Source organism: Anopheles coustani, chromosome 2, assembly GCF_943734705.1.
Source record: "Anopheles coustani chromosome 2, idAnoCousDA_361_x.2, whole genome shotgun sequence".
Lineage (NCBI taxonomy): Eukaryota > Metazoa > Arthropoda > Insecta > Diptera > Culicidae > Anopheles > Anopheles coustani.
In genome coordinates this window covers 72,791,251-72,808,896 of record NC_071289.1, presented here as the reverse complement: position 1 = coordinate 72,808,896, position 17,646 = coordinate 72,791,251, and the positions used below count along the sequence as shown (strand labels likewise).

Sequence of the window (17,646 nt, the reverse complement as noted above, 5' to 3'; positions counted from 1 at the left end):
AGCCAGATGAGGGATCAATGATAGGCCGTTAGTGTATGTTCGGTGTATATTCCTGTGGAAGAAAAAAATGAAGAAAATTCATTAGGACAATGGCTAATAATTTGGTAAAATTATTTTTAGAACGAAATTTGTTCGTCTGAACACAGTATTACTGACATAAACTCGTTAGTGCTCAGCACCAACGAGCACACATAGAACATCCGTTAATGAGATTCAATGCTCGACAGAGTACGTCTCCAAGGCGTTCAAGGTGCAACATAGTACGCCAATCGAACGCATTAGAAACAATTCAATTAGTCGCATTCTTCACCTAGCCCTTTTCCTGCGGGAAAATGTCAATGTAACTTTCACTTTCTACTCGTCTCTGTCAGATCATTGGCATTGAAATCGATAGCCGCCAGCGCATTCGCGATTGTAATCTAATAATAGCGACGCGTTGAAAGAACTTTGGTCTCAACCCTTTCCCAATCTTGAGTGGCAAGTTAATTACATCATTACTTTTCCACCAGACGAAGGGTGGGCGCGAAACCGCGACATTAATTAGATTACTCGTAACGGTTTTGTAACACGTGATTCAAACTAACTTTATATCGTTACCTTGGCTATACAAACCTTGGCTGAAAATTGTCAAATTTTGACATGTTGTTTGTTTATAAATTTTTTAAGCCCAGCAATTTCCGCGAAGTTCTACGAGCAAAACACTTGGTTAAATAGTATTTTAAAGTTGTATTATGAGTGAAAATGATTCCGATGGTGAAATCCATTCCAGCTCGGACAGTTCCTCCGAACTCGACGTCAGTGGAACGCGTTTCAATCCCCTTAAAGCGCTTTATTCAACCAAAATCAAGGTGCCGGTCGCAAAAGCGAAGCTGCACGACAACGTGCAATCTTTGGAATCGAGACAGAACATTCTTGGAGGTTTTGATCATCCGTACGACGAGCAACGGATCAAACAGATACGAGCTGCCAACACATTGAAGAAAAAACTGCCGGAACCAAGCGCGCAACCGATTAGGCGATTTGCACCAGAGCAGGGTAAGCAGTTCTTGCCCACGATGGCATGAAGAAAAGTTTGTAACACTCGTGAACCTCTTCCTTTTCAGGGCTTGTTCAAGTGCAACGACCGGTACGCCACCAGAGAAATATATTCCTCCGACTGGAAAAAGGCTATGAGGGTCCCCTAGCAAAGCTACAGGAATGGATGAACAAGCGGACACGCGTACGCATCTACACCCGCAAACAGAAAGGTGTTCGAGGGCACATTTCGGGTTTTATAGAAATCTTCGACCACCATTGGAACATGGCCGTCAGTGACGTATCGGAAACATGGCGCCGACGAAAGTATCGATATTCCGAGAACAAACTGGCACCGGAAACTATCGGGCCAGCGCAGGACTGTTCCGAACGGCTGCGTATGCTTGGTATAGTTTTGCCCCAGAGTAAGGCACGTTGTGATGGTAAAAAGTATGTGATATGTACCCGCAAGGTACCACAACTCCTGATCCTCGGTGAACAGGTGGTTCTGGTCACCCCCGAACCACCGGAACCGGAAAAGACTGATAGCGGTGAGTTGAAAAAATAAATCGATCTGTACAAAACGATAACCCATACCGTTTGACTTCGCGTTCGTACCGGGAGCTTAAGAATCACTTTCACCAGTATCCGACCCCCGCGGACATCCGGTACCGGGTCTACCACGAACTCACTGTCAATGACTCTTGCCAGCAGTGCAGTGGCGAAGCCGCAAGACCGGAAAGTCTATTGCCCTCGCCTGCGTCAACGACGACGTTAATCTATCGTACATTTCCCAGTTATGTTTTACCTCCTAGCCCAACGCTCTCGCCCACCCCCGGAGCGATCCGGACCGTTTTTGCGCGAATAGTGCGAAAAGATAAAAGCAAGATAGAAGGAGAGAAAGTTGAAATCTTTTCACTTTTAACATTACGGTCAGCTCTACGGTGGTGCTGTTTCTCTCTCCTCCACCGAAAGAGCAAGAAAGAAAGCGCCCACTTCCCTCCAGCGGCCTCGCGTAATGCGTGTTGCAATCCTCCGAACCGGTGCATTGGCTTCCTCGTCGTGAATCTCACCGGCCCGGTCTAACGCGAAGACGGTATGCGATTACATCTGGTAGAGGTCGGTGGACGCCACTATGATAACTACTGGACGGTAGAAAACCAGTGTTTTCCCCTCTCTTCCCACCGGAGTGTTTCCGTCATTTAAGACACCATCTGATGGTTGGTAACCTTTTTGAAGTTCTTTTTTTCAATTTTATTCGGTTTGTGATTTTGTCCGCGAAACCAGTATTTGAAGCTATTTTTGGCATTCGAGCGGAATGGGAGTTTCCTTCCAGCAAAGGTCACGGTTTACAACACGGGCACTTTACCGAATGGATAGATGGGAGTTTGCGGATCCATTTGCATAATGGCAAAGGTCGTGAAGCAACAAATGCGGTTGGGTCGAAGCTGACTAAACGGTCTGTATTGAATAACGTGATAATTGAAAATATAATATTCCGATTGAAGCTGATCAGCCATACCCCGCCTACGTCGATTAAAAATTAAAATTCAAAATGAAGAATAAAATTGTGGTCTTCTGGTTTACCTGTGAGATCTAATTTTATTAGTTAGAATTCCTCAATACTTTAAATTTTACTTAACCTCATATTCAGATGGATATATAAATGCTTTCAACAAAATGTTCGAGTTGTCATAAGGCGTAAAAAAAAGAAAGACTTTTGATTTCACTGAAAATTGTCCAACAGTGGTTGGTTCATTGCCCTGCGTATTTTCCGCTATGCTGCAACAACGTTTAGATTTTCCAACTGCCGTAATGCGGCGGTGTTTTGTGATTTCCCGTTAGCGTAAAGCATGCCGGGTTTCCATCCCCCCCGTGTGACCGTTTGCAGCCATTCACTAAAGCACAGGTATGTCTATTGGCACATCCTCAACCGGTATAGAGGGAACGGTGCATATGTGCAAGTGCAACTGCAGGTGCAACCGTCCGCGACGATGATGATGCCGTTGCGTGCGGTGCATCATTTACGCGCCAACCGTATTCGGATATGGCGGCATGTCGGTGCCGGAAGCCGCGGTAAGGGAACGATGCATCCCCCATGCACCATACACCGCCACCCGGGCCGTCGTCCACCCTCCTCCGGTGGTGGCGAAAAGGTCATTTTTCTCTTTCGCTTTCGCCGGTTTTGTTTTGATCACGATCTTCTGCGTCGCCGTGCATCCATACCAAACCTCCCCCCCCGCTATTGGCCACATTATATGATGCTTCCCGACGATGACGATGTGTGGGGTGGGGTGGGAATAATGTGTTCCCCCATCGCTTCCTTCGCCGTGGTTCAGCGGAGTGCAACAAACTGCTGTCCCACTGTGAGCGTGTCATCGTTTTGCGGGCATCGTCGCGGAAACGGCATGAGCGGATGTGACGCGAGAGGATGATCGTAGGATGAGAAACAACAACTACAAAAAAACGCGCGCGGCCCATACAACAACGGCAGCATAGATAATAGGATAAAAGGCGCTCGCGCGCGCTGCTTGGAAAAGAAAAGAGGGTCGTTTGTTGCATTGGAAGACATGGTCAAAGATAAGCGCAAGACAGCATCGGCACTGCAGATTCGCATCTTTCGTGGGGAAGCGGGTGGAAAAAATGGAAAGCGTACGGAGCGGAGGGGCATTAGAAAGCTCTATGCCGGAGCCGGTCGACAGCCGAACCGCTTGATTGTGGACAATTTCTGCATTGAGTGAGTGCAAAGAGCGCTGCCAAATGAAAAGTGCAGCATAGGACAATGACTTCAGGACGGAGTTGCATCAGTTGGATCGAATGGAAAATGAAGTGTAACTTCCTGTACGAGAAAGGCAAAGCCTTGCGACAAAGATATGATCATTTTCACTCGCATAACGTAACTTTCGATGTGATAAAAACAATGTTTCCGTTATGAACAGTAATGATTGGCACATTGTCTCAAAGGTTTTTTTTCTGGCACTAAGATGTTTTTTACCGTTAGTAAGCCGGCCAACGAACATGCAAAATTGCAAATTTTCTAAAATAAAAAATAAATTTTGCAGTTCACTTCAATTTAAAAGATGCGAGGAATTTAATTGCATCAACATCAATTATTGCTTAGGAATTACTACGTAAGTTTCAATAACTCTACAGTTTCAAATATAAAATTTGATAGTATGAATAAAATACTAATAATCAGAAACGCTGTTGTTTAAGGTGTTTCAACACTTCAAGAACTATTATGAACAACCTTATGATTGGGCCAATAAAGCGATTCAATGTTATGAAAAGCGTTCTCATAAGTAGTGCGATATGAAAAGTATAATTATTTTTTCTCCTTTTTTAATACCTAATGGTCTATTATTTCGTAATATATTTTAAAAAGCAAGTGGTGTAAAAATTTTACATAAAAAAACAGATGTCTATAGAATAAATTGTGTGACATCGCAGGTAATGGTTCTCTAAAAGAAAATGTACTAGATTGAATGTGATAGCTGGAGATCCATTTAGTAATTTCCTGAAATATTATCAAAAAGTTTATTTATCAAGATATATCAAGATTTATCATCTTCATATCTGTTAGTGTGTCATAATTAGTTTTAAGTCTTTGTCCTAATCACTTGGAAACATGTTTCTTCGAATTGTGCAAGAAAACGATACACATACGACAATCCACATTCTATAATATTGGCATTTCAAAAAAGAAAAAAACCAGTGTACCCCGATGTTCTATACCTCGAAAAATATGTCGTTGGTTGAAGCGAACATTCAGCATCTTTTCTTCAACGGTGAAACAGCACGACTTTCACTCTTCATCTCCGTTAGCGAGGCCGCTCCTTCGTGCCGTGCACACGAGCGATAAATTGAAATAAATGAAATAATTATCAACCGAGCGCGCATTCTCTAGCCCGCGAGTAAACACTCCCATCTCGGGGTATCTTCCCGTGCGAACTGCGGCCAACGTCATCGTCCATACACGAACCGGCCACCGGACAACCGTTGATGTAATCCGCAGCAAAATGATTAACATTCCTGTCATTCGTTGCGGTCCTTTCGATTTCCAGATCGCGCCATCGATCGCACCGCGTCTACTGCACACGCCTCAATAAGGCGGTGCAAAACTGGGCAAAGTCGATCACTCCGGAAGCCGGGAGCGAACCCGCACCGGGAGACAGAAAAGGAGCGAAACAGAGCCAGTCTGGACCGTTAGATTTTCCCGACCAGCGGCTCCAGTCATCCGGGGAGCGCCTGCGAGATGCCAGTGAACCTCCCCGAGGGTGTACAGCCTTACGACAATGTTACCGGTTAATTACATCGTTGGTGCCTTTTTCTTAATTCGATCGATTAGTATTCTAATCGACCCATCGACCCTCGCCGGATCGAGACGCCACTGGGTGGTTGATTTATGCAGAAACCGATCGCCATGGACACCGAGAGAGTCGCTTATCTAAAGTGGTCCGCGTGTCCCCGGCATATGGGTTGTCGTCTCCCCCGTTACACACTGGGACGCGTGTGTCAGTCTGCCAAGTTATGCAAATGTTTTCTACGGATGTATCTCTTTCTACCCGACCCGTATGCCACACGCGCTGACCCCGTAGGCTTATGACAGGTCGTTTGTCACGGTGGGAATCGCTGTCCCGGGCTAACCCCGTCGAAGGGAGAACCGTATTCTGCTCCATAAATTCTCCACTCCACTCCCGGCCACCGTAAACTGTCAAATCGCAACGAAACTCGCAACTCCTCCGTGCGAAGTACGGCCGATTCGATGGAACACCTTCGAAAATGGCCAACCATTCGTTTTTGAGCCACACGAACTCGCCGCGTCGTACACGCTCATGAATCGCCGTGACATTGGACCTTGAATGGTTCGGTCCGCAAGCGGTGGGAAGGGGACTTGCAAGCGGGGGGAGGCATTTTTCGCGCCCCACAGTTCCTTCCACCGAAAGGGGGGGAGGGGTAAACCTGTTGTCGGCCAGGGCTTGCTAGGCGATCGATCTACGACGGAACGTTTTCCGCATTCGTGTGTCCAACTCGTTTTGATGATGTTTTGGTAGGAGAACCGTTTGATATCATCATCATGATCATCGTGCTTTAATTCCTTCGCAGACATACTTGTCTTAACATTGTTATTATTAATTTTAAAACTAGTACTAACTGGATTACTAACCCGTTTTTGTCTCGGTGAGTTATGGAATTTTATTATTGGCTTCACTAACGAAAGACTTGACGTCACGCTGGAAGCCATACTTTGTTGCTTCTAATAAGGCGTAATTCGAGACACTTGTTGTTAAAAAAAACGGTTCATGTTTTCCCTTTCTTTAGATTTTTCAACTCAATTTAAAAAAACGAACAACAAAAACGAGAAGTTCCCACAACTTGTTGAACTTGAATACTCGAGTTTTATAGCGATTTTATGAAGGTTGCTAAACACAAGAAAAAAGAATCGGCACCCTTTGATTCTTGTTTCGGTTTTTTACGTTTTGTTTTAGACTGGCATGCGAAGACGAATAGAGGAATAATAAGAATACACACAGGAAAGGAGAAGAAAAAAAGAACGTCCAAAATGGCTCCAAATTTGGACCGAAAACTACCCCAACCAACAAAAAAGAACCAAACAACCCTGCGATTTGCGTGACCTCTCTTCCTCTGTCTTTCTCACTCTCTCCTTCTGCTCCTTTGCTTTCCCTTTCGCTCGTTCTCAAGATACTCGGTTGCACACCTCCTCCCCTCCCTTCCTCCCTTCCCAATTCAAGCCACCCCGTTCGATGGTGGTGCAGTTTTACTACTACGCCACCGAAAGCGACCGACTCGGCCACGACGGACGGGTTTGGCCATCAGCGAGGTTTGAGCGGCGGTGAGCAGCTCAAATTTTCAAGATCAAACCCCCACCGGGCCGACGAAACTTTCGTAAGGTCAACCACTACACAATCCGGCCGAAGTGCGGGGCGCGAGGCGTGCAGGGGAGCGAAGGTGAAGCTCACCCCTAAAGCTTTGCCAAACGCGACGATCGTGTGTAGACCACCACCACCACCACTAGCGTGAGATCGGGTTCTCCATTCGAGAGGTGGGTAGGAACGGGGATGACGGGAAGGGTGCGAGGTGAAGCTATTCACGCGAGACGTAGTAGACACACTGCAACCTCTTACCGGCACACCATCCCACCTCTACCGCCAAGCCGTTTGCATTACCTCCTCCATCATTATCGTCATCATCATCATCATCATCAACATCATCCACCACCATCACGGTTCCACTCACGGTCAACCTCAAGGGGGAACCTTGATCGTGACGAATAACATGTTCACCGCACCCCGCCGTACCGTCACACCCCCTTCTCCACATCTGATCCGATCGACCCACCGATCACCGACACGCTGCCAAAGGTTTTATAGTGGCGCACTTCAGGGCACGATGGGGGCGCCCCGTGCTCGACATGGTGAAGCTGCGGGGTGAGTGAGATCCGATTGTGACGAAAAGCTTCCATTAGCCTACTCGCTCACGCCGGCGATGATCTCGTGACGATCGCGTTCATGTTTCGGTCACTTTTCGAGCAGATGACGTCATGTTCGGGGTGAGATTTTGGCAACATCCCCCCTCGGCCCGAGTTTTCGACCCCCCGCATCCATCGGTCTCACTCACGGTGAGCCGTCTTTTCCTCTCGAACGCTGGAGGCACAGACATGGCGCGGCCTTGCAATTGCCGTGGGCAGTCGCGATCGCGGAGACACAACGATCGATTGCAACCGTCATCGCCGTCGTCGTAATCGCTGCCATCGGTTTATATTTCCCTCTAGTTTGATTTGTGATGAATTCTTCGCTTCCACCCTGGGGTAAACGCGACACTAGCGTAAGGCCAGATCCGAAGGGTAAAGGGGTTGCGATCGATCGCGAAAATGATTGCGCAAAATTTGGCAACCATTAGACCCGCGAGCGATGGTGGGAAAATTAATATTTATGGTAGGACTTTAGTTAGGAAGATATTTTAAAAATAGTGATGTCAACATTTGATGTTAGGTATCAGGGGAAATAACTTGTTTCTCATGTTTCGTTTCTATTCAACCAGCTTGGTAAGTCTTGTCCATTTCTGCTTAAAACAGTTTGTTTTTAATATTGGGCACGATTCTATCGATTTTTTTCCTTCAACGTCACTAGTTGTGAATAATTCATTACCGATTTATTTATTACCTTTAAACACTTTATAGCCCCTCTTAAAAAGGGATAAAACTCATGCTGTGCACGTCCGTAAAATGTTGCCTCTGTGGCAAAAGTTTTTGATCACAACCGATAAAATGAATCCAATTTCGCTTCTAAGCCATTTCAGTTTGAAACATTTTAGTGAGTTTTCAATGGAGATATCAACTTCAAAAGAGACAAACCAATTTTTAAAGGAAGTAGACGTATTAAGTAACGAAAATTTGGATTGAGACAGCACTCATTTATTGAAAATTGGCTCAGAATCAACCGGAACAAGATCATTTAACTAGAAAATTGTCATGTTTAAACCGACATAAATCAGGAAATCCATAGGTAACAGACAAAAACTTATGGTTGGATTCGGTTTATAATTTTGTTTAAAAACTTTTGCTTAAAACTTAATAAAAGGAACAAATTGACAAAACCTTGTTTCCATCGTTTTCCCACGATATCCTGATTTGCAATGCAAGCATGTTAATGATTCAAATTGAATACTAACAAAATACTAAACATAAACCAACAAAGTAGATGTGCGAAGCTTACGGCCAGAAAAGGAACTGCTTCTTTTCCAAACCCCTCCTATTCTCCCGCCACGGTTGAGATAATTATCCGCCTCTCAATGGCGCAACACACAGCGTGCTTTCGGAGCATTGGAGAAGGGAGAAACTGCTCAAGATAATTTTGCGTACACCGGGGCTAATAACAGCGCCGCGTAATGTTCGATAATTGATTCGGCGGTGGGGCCTGCAATCAAAACCAGCAATCTCGAGCGGCGCACAAAGCTGATCTCGCCAATCATTTCATTTAACAAATCCTTTAACTGCCCGATCCAGATCCTTCACGCGGTGTAATGGGTTTTCGATGGCTGATGGGGCGTTCTAATGCATTGTTCGTGGGTTTTACGGTGTTAATTGGAAGTGGTGTTTTTTACGCAGGGTGGTTGGGCTCAAGGATGTTTGAACAGTGATACACGGAAGAGCTGGAGCGGTCGTCATCAAAGCTCAGTATTACCGTTAGCCAAGACGACTGATAACCGATTACAGTAGCCGCATGACTCCGTCACCAGTTCCGCATCAACTCCTCCGTAGTCACTTTCCCTAAAGCGATGGCGTGAAGTTTATGGTGACCGACTCCAAAAGCGGGCTTCCTGGGTGTGTCGCTGCTAGCGAGCGGATGTCAATCATTTTACAAGGGCCCATAAAAAAAAACACATGACAATCTCCGGCTTCAACCCCACACTCAAAACTGGTTTTGGAATGTTCTTTCCGTGTAAGATGTTTGGTTTGTTTGGTTTGGCCTTCTGCATTCGGTTTCACCGTTTTTACTACTCCGGCTAAAACTGTGCCAGGTAGTTATTTAATATTTGCATCGATTTGAGTGACTCGGACAAGCACAGCATTCTAACCTTTGCCGGGTATCACGATTAGAATCAACTTAATTTATTGTCCATGGGGATCCCCAAACGACCGGCGTACTTTCCACCAATATCCTGTTCATACCATGAGAAGCGACCGTGCATGCTATTTCCTGCTACTTTGCAGGTCCAGTATACGATCGAGAAATGATCACCTACAGTGTACTGGTGCGTTTTGCAAGTGATCACGTGAAATATCGCACCCGCCACCTTTGACACAACAAGGAATTTTTCATAAGGAAAAAGATCATAAGCTAGTGATGCTGTGACTCACACACTTGTTTGACTAGCGATCGTTCAGAGATCTTCTCTACCGCAACTCATGGCATTTTAAGCTTTTGATTCATTTACCAGATTGTACCGTGATGATTTCGCTTGCGTGTCTGATTTGTAGAACCGCTAGAACATGCTACACAAATCGTCAAGTTTTGAACGAAGAACAATGTTTTAATTTGAGTCAGCGACAATTTGCACCGACTGCATTCGTCTCCGTGTTGTAGTTTATTTTTGTACGACACCAAGACCAGACGCCCAACTGCATCCGGACGGTGATCGGGCCCGGGTTTCCTTTGCGTTCGCATTACATTCGCGCGAAACGCAGATTTGTCACGCCGCTCGTTAGTTTCTAGTTTTCTATTCTAGATGCGTTACGCCATCGGCCCGGTATGTGGTCGTGTGTTTCTTTTCGCGAGCAATGTGCGTATGCATTCGCCAACCCTTTCACCACGTGCTTCTCCCCTTGTGTCCGCGGGTTGTCCTTGTCGCAGGATGACGCGATCCACCATTGACTCCGACGGCGATGACCGACCCGGCGAACGATCAGGAACCGTACGGCCATGCTGAGCGTTCCGACCGCCAGCACTCGCAGAAAGTGTCGATCGGCCACCGGCCCTGAGGGAAGATTGCTTTTGCCAGCCAAAGGAAGAAAATAAATCAGGCGGTACGACTTGGGCACATCTTTGTTTTTTTTTTTTTGTGCAAACCAGAGACCATCCCGACCGGTCTGCGCTGGTTGAGGGAAGGGCTTTGTTCTGGCGACCATTAGCATAATTGGCTCTAACCATGTTGACGACGAGCGACGACAAAGTGTTTGCCGTAGCGTTAGTCACAGTGGATCGTTTCAAAGTGACAGGATTTCTCAACAATCTGTTCTAGGTGTGTTACTCCTAGAACGCGTGAAAGTGATTTCATAACTGAATCGATTGTTAGCGTCTTAGTGAAAGTAATGATTGTATAAATTTAATTCTTCCAAGAAGAGCTACCATAACAGGGTTCCATTTAGAAAGTAAATACGTTCTACTTCAATTAATGCCAGAATAATTTAACACAAATTGCATGTCAAAGCAGGATCTTAACTTTCCAATGAAATTTCTTAGCAAATGCTTCCTTTCTCTTTGATCTAAGTTGAATTGAATTTTGATCGTTTTCACATGAAATTTGTATTTAGTATAATAGGAACACTCTTTATAGTGCTAACGTTCTGTACATATTTTCTTCTAAAAAACGTCAGATTCATAATTATTATTAAACTAGATAATGAAAAATATAATTATAAAAAATTATTAAACTAGATTTTATCTATGTTCTTTTACTTTGTTAGCGTACTTTGCGTACGTGGATAGTCAATACAGTACATAACCACTCGGCTCTAACCTCGCTTCTAGATTTTATCATACGCTAATTAAATGGTAAGTTGTTTCAAGCCTATATTTACGGCATACTTAACGATAATTCTAGTATTAGTAGCTCTTCATGTATAGTTGCTAAAACGTAGCAAAAAGATACTTATTTACAAAACTATTTCTTTAGTCGTTTATTATTTTTTAAGATTTTGCATTTATCGTTTCATTGGATAGAGGTTTATATATAAATTTGATATTTACTTCCAAATTTGAAATTTTAAGCTACATATTTTATGCTTTTTCAGCTTTCAAGCTTATCTGTATGAAACAAGCCTTTCCTTAAACGCAACGTAATATTATCATCCGGAACGATGGCTGTTTTACATTAATTTATTTTTAGTACATGTGCAAGAAACAGATATCCTATTATCTGATCCTGATATAAAGTTCTGACAAAACAGGAAGGTACTATCGGACAGCGTAAAGACCAATTGAAGCTTAGAACAGTGGTCATCAAAATGGCACAGCATCCTCTAGTGTAGCAAATGCGTGAACACACAGCGAACGCAACAACCGCAGCCGGCCATGACGAGATCGAATAAACTTCCGACCCAAGTGCAGTCAGCTGCAGCCGCTGCGCCGTCGACGCGCACACGCTTCCGGTTCCGTTCAAGTGGCGAGCGGTGTGGGCCCTTTCAAGGCGACGGTCAGCTTCCTTGAACCTTCACACCCGACGACGACGACCACGCGCACGCACACAAGCAGGCAAGCGGTGCGACTACTACTCAACGGTGCGATTAAATTTTCCGCCCCGCAAAAACCCGCCCGGTGGTGGTGTCAATGATGTGACAAATTTTTCTCGCCTGCTCGGATCGCATTCGGTGGATTCGGCGTAGAAAAAGATCGCACCAAAACAAAACACAAACGCGAGCAGTTGGACTGCGAAAAAAAGGATTCGAACGAGACTTCCCACGTCGCGGCACACGTTCGAGAAGAACGTCATCTAATCGAACGCCGACATGCCTCGGTGAACCTTTCGTCTCCACGAAACCACATCGGGGATGGTGCGGAGGCTTTACCCATTGCCCTTGGCAATGTATCTGGCCCTGATCGAGCCAATGCAAGGCACGCGATCCGGTCAATGGCAACCAGCGTCGGATCGGAAGATCGGCGTCAACATCATAAACGATGTTACTACCATTAGGCATCTAGTAAATAAAACAACAATACTCGTACACACACGCAAGTCTTGTTGCTTTCAGAGTCGAACAAAAAATCGTCCACCGGGCGCGTCGTGTTCTGTGCGAGCCTTTTTCGGCAGCAGTTTTCGGCTGCTTTTTCGAACGATACGCTGTCCGTTCTGGCGGTTCAAAATGGCCGCCCATCTAAGCACAAACGCAACGCACGCTTCTAAGCAAGGTAATGGCGCGCGAGCAAGCAAGCGAATGTACCGCACGGTGTAAGGCGATCTCCCTTGCCGTCGGTCCTTCCCTTCCCACCCGGGGCCACCCCGATCGTCATCGATCACCACCACCAATCGCCAATTGCTTCGCCCGACTCGGCTCTCCGACGCTTGTTGACTGCACACTGCGCCGTGCTCGAAAATGGCGATGGCAGATCCAGGAAGTAAATAGTGGCACAAGAGTCCACCATAGAGGTACGGAGACGTCTAAGACCTAGCTCGGTCACACTGCAACGTACGTTTTTTGTTCTTCTTTTCATTATTCTCTGCCTCTTCTACCGCACGCTAAACTACCTCCTCGCGGTGTCGGTGCTCGCACCACATCGCGTAAACAATCATTTGTCCAAGGATACTCTAATCGTCACACTCACACCATGGCTTAGACATGGCCGTACAACTACCACCGCCACTGCTGGTGGACATTACTAATGTGCTTTTCGCAGGGTTTAAGTGGATCTAACAAAACTGGCACGCATATGTGTGTGTGTTGCATGCTCTAAAAGTGCGTAGGACAGAGGGAGATGGAGCTGGTTGAAAAAAAAAACCAGACAACCCCTTGGCGACTACTGCACCGCACCGTGCGCACTATGAGTGTTTGCGGAGTGAAGTTGTAGAAAGTCCATATAGGAAGTACAGCCGGGCGACGATTAGATTACTCGTGAGGAAGGTTCAATGTCGGACCGGAGCATTTATTTTCACACCCAGTGTGTGACTCGACTCGAGCTTGTAGTGCTAGTATTAGAATAACCGATCTAGCTGATTTGATTTCTGAGAAAATCAGGAATGACAATAATGAAGTATGTTCGACAAAGCTGCAAAAACTACTGCATTTGCACATCTTAAATGAGGAAAAAAACCCCATGTTTCCTTATAAGCCCGCTCAGCACCACCCTTTTAGCAAAAGACAATCTCCACCGACAGCTTGACCACACACATGCAGCACGAATGACACTTTATGATTTATGACAGACAGCCGATTACAAAGCACCCCTCCCGGGCCCTCCCCGCTCGATGAAGGTACACCTACAGTCGGATGCGCCATACACGTACGTCCTATGTCCTTTCCGATCGCCGGTCGGGTGAGGGGATGAGAAAGTACAGTCACAAGGACTTCTTCACATCCCCCCGGGTCCCGAGCGGTGCGCGTGCGATCGCTGATTTGACCAGCTCGTGGAAGTTCATGCCATCGCCTTGAAATTGTTTAGCCCTTTCGTGCCTCACGCTGATTATTACTATATTTACATTGAGTGTTTATTCTTTCCAATTATGTCCATTGCTGAACGTACGTTCAATTCCACGGCGCGACGACGGTGCGGCACAAGCCAAGTTCGTTGGTTTGACTGTCTCGATCAAAGTTCATCGTAAGATCTTTTACTTACGTATGCAACATTTACAAGCAATATATGAATACTTTTCGTTTTTTGAGGTATCGTAAGTTAAACGCTAGTTTTTTTTTTTTTGATATTTTACCAGTTCTATCTTTTGTTTTGTTTACAGCTGAGAGTATTCAGTTAAAGAAATGGTCATAGAGCGGAATTAAAAATGGCGTGCCTGAACGAGATGACCATCCAAGACGTATTCAAGCGATCCTCGATCTTAAATCAAAATGATGTTCACATCATGGATTACTATGGCTTTCCTTCTTTTTTCTTTCTTTTTCGGTAGCAAATCTCATTAATCTGTTATCTGTTATCATTTTAGTAACGTTAAGGACATTTGCGCACAGTCAATCTCGTCTTCTTTGAATTATGAAAATAATTGAAGGGACGAAAATAAAATCACCAGTTTTACAGTTCTAATTACAATTGAATATTTAAAATGCACATAGATATGTATTGGTCAACAGGAAAAGCAACACACAGCCCCTGTTATGACATAATTTCCATCATGCAAATCACCATTTTCCATATTTGATGAATTAATCATAAGCCAAAACGCACACCCATATCCGTGCGAACCCGTTCCCGGTACGCGAATGGAAGTCTTGTCATCTAATTGCCCGGCTCGGGAACGGTGCGGCAAATAAAACACCGATGACGAGTTCGGAATCTCCTGGCACGTTTGCATCGCGCTCGCCAGAGGGAAGCAGTAAAATAAAACAAAACTTCTTCGAATAGGCGGCGGCATCTACTGCAGGCTCTGGGACTCGACTTTGCTCTCCCGGCCTATCCCGAATCGTCCCAGCATTGCGGTGGTGTGAGAAACCGCGGCTCGCGCTGTCTGATCTATTTCTAGTTTGTACGCCGAGTGTGGAAAAGGGGAGGAAAGTGAAAGGCCGGGAGGAGGATCGGCGATGGGGGGGGATCTGTCATTCCCGGTTGTTGGCATAGGTCCCGCTGCCAAGGCAACCGCGCACCGTCACGAGATGGTTAAGAGAGCCATACAGCCAGCTTAACGGTGGTTGTGTGCGGGAATTCTCGGGAGAATCGCGGATGCGAACACATCGAACGCCTCGAACCCGAACCCGGACCTATCCCAACATCGTTGTGGGTGAGCGACACTACCCCGATGGAGGCGGATGGTGTCTCACTGTGAATTTCTCCCTCGCGGGGGGGCGGTCGAAGATGCTCCCGCATAAATACGGCAGCCCTACCGTCACCGCAAGTAAATACCGCGCCGAGGTTGCTTAGGAGTGAGCAACAGAGCAAGTAAGAAAAGCGTCGATAAGGGAAGGAGGGAGAGAAAAGACGGAGACGGCGGAGCGGCCATCGCATCGCATGCAAATGTCTAGCCCTTGGATGCGCGATGTGCGATGTGAAATGTGAGCACAAAACCCGCGAGCTAGACGTCGCGTCGAGAGGAAAACCTACACCGTGAGATGCATAACCTCGCGGGACGATTCGCGCTCGATCTTGACTCTCGCGCGTGCGAAAAGCACGACGGATCCAAGCGCTCTCTGTCACGCGTTGCCTTCGCCGTTGAACTTGATAGATGCCGCCATCTTCCCTTCCACCGACGACCAGCGCGCGGAGGTTGGCGGAACTTGTTTACATTGAGCCGTGCGAATCTCACTACGCGCCTCGCGAAGGTGAAGCTCACCGCGACTCACGCTCGATTGAGATGAGCTCGAGATTCATCTCACTCAGGCTCCACGCGCGCGGTTCATCTCGCTCACCCGCGAGAAGAGCGAATGAACCCGCTTGTTTGTTCAACAGAGCGCGTGATTTCGATGCACCTCAAAAGGGATTGTTATGTTTGGTTTTTGCTAATTCCGTTCCCCAAGTCCGGCGACGCGGGCTCACGTTTTTCTCAGGTGCACCGGTCAGGTGTAAAAACGCGCCCAAGAGGGGTACGCTCCTAATCCCATTTATCACCCGCTAGCCGTGGCATAGACATTTCACCTTGGACGACGAAACATGTGCACCGGCCAGCACATGGTGCACGCATCGTCCCTCGCGCCATGCTCCCACCCAGGGGGCACCATTAGGAGAAGGGAACAGTCAGACCTCTGGCCAGGGTGCATTTTGCTGTTTCCTTTCCAAAGGAAAGTCGAGTTTTATGACAGCATACGAAACCGTGTGGCGACTAATCGGTTCATCGCGGGCTTCTTTCACCGTGTTATAAGTGGCTCCCCGTTCGGTTCAAGTGCGAAAAATGACATTTTTATTTCAGCCAATGCTTGCTCTGTTTCGCACCACAACGGAACGCGGGAAATACATTCCTCACGTGCACGGGCAACGGGTTGCTATTTTGAATAGGCGAACGAAGGCGCATTTACGGCCCGAATGGACGGTCACACGTGCTCCGCTGGGTTGGCGAGGGAAAGTGTTAAGCGTGTCCGTCAGGAAAATGAAAACCCACGGCGATGGAGTGATGGTTAAATAAATAATAAACCCTGCACCGATGCCGATTGTTTTGGTGCGTGTGCCGGCACCGACTCCAATGTTGAGTGGAAAGGAGAGCACTCTTTGGATGCGCTTCCAAAACAGCAGCCAGCAGTTATCGCACACCAAACCTCAAAATACTCGCGCGGGAAAATATACTCAACCCATCCGCGGTTGTTTTTCGCAGGCGTAACACTTTGGGACGCAAAACTTGTTTCGTCAACTTTCAGCATGGCTGTCGGTCGTGCGAATCCGTATCGCAAAGCCCGAAAAGTCACGTACCGGCCGTTTCTGGTGCACTTGTTGCCGTCAGTTTGACAGTTCCGACGTGCGTTCCGGTTGGTGCCGTGTGTCGGTCCTACTCCGTTGATAGGGCAGAAGGGAAGCACCATTCCGCCACAGGTGCGATTAGTGGAAAAGAGGAACGCAGTGATTTTCTCGCTCACGCACCAGAGCCCCCATGCTGGCCATGCTTCGCCCCGGTGACAGTTCGTGCGATAAACGCTGTTTGTATTTACGCTTCGAGTGTGTAATTTGAACCCGAAAGCGTGGTTTTGATACTTTGCTGATTCCGAAATCGGCGAAAACGCGCGTCCGGTGCGTTCCGGCGGAGATAAAGCAATCGTACGTCAAGAAACGTTTATCGTACGCGCTGAAATATTCCATTTCACAATACAGAACTCTTTTAAGGCAAAACTTATCCAAAAGGAAGATAGCAAAAAGTTAGTGTGTTTTGTTATCAAAAATATTACTTCCCCTAGAAGCTCCATTTGCAGCTAATAAAATAATTCGCGATCAGCGGATTAATATACTTAATAACTAATCTTAAAGATCTTTTACATCTCTTTAAAAACTACTATTTCACTGCTAATGTCTTTCAGATCTAGCTCAAAACTATTATTCATTAAGATAACCAGACCCACAGATTTATCAAAATACATTATCGATCATCAAATAACCATAGATGAACTAGTCCGAAATAAAATCAAGCAATTGAAAGCGAAATTCTGCAACAAATTCGCTAGTTTACTTTTCACTTTTAGGTGAATGTTCCACTCCATCTCGTCACTTTCTTCTCACGTCCATTCGCCATTTCTCGCAACTACTCAGCATGCTG

General features: G+C 46.3%; 1 protein-coding gene across 1 annotated transcript; it reads left to right on the top strand.

The window, feature by feature from the left end:
* The first annotated feature begins 681 nt into the window (after nt 1–681).
* On the top strand, nt 682–1,598 carry LOC131263041 (U7 snRNA-associated Sm-like protein LSm11). The gene is made up of 2 exons (XM_058265172.1): nt 682–1,035; nt 1,104–1,598. The coding sequence occupies exons 1-2, from the start codon at nt 732–734 to the stop codon at nt 1,580–1,582; spliced, it is 783 nt and encodes a 260-aa protein (XP_058121155.1). The 5' UTR covers nt 682–731; the 3' UTR covers nt 1,583–1,598.
* The last annotated feature ends 16,048 nt before the right edge of the window (nt 1,599–17,646 follow it).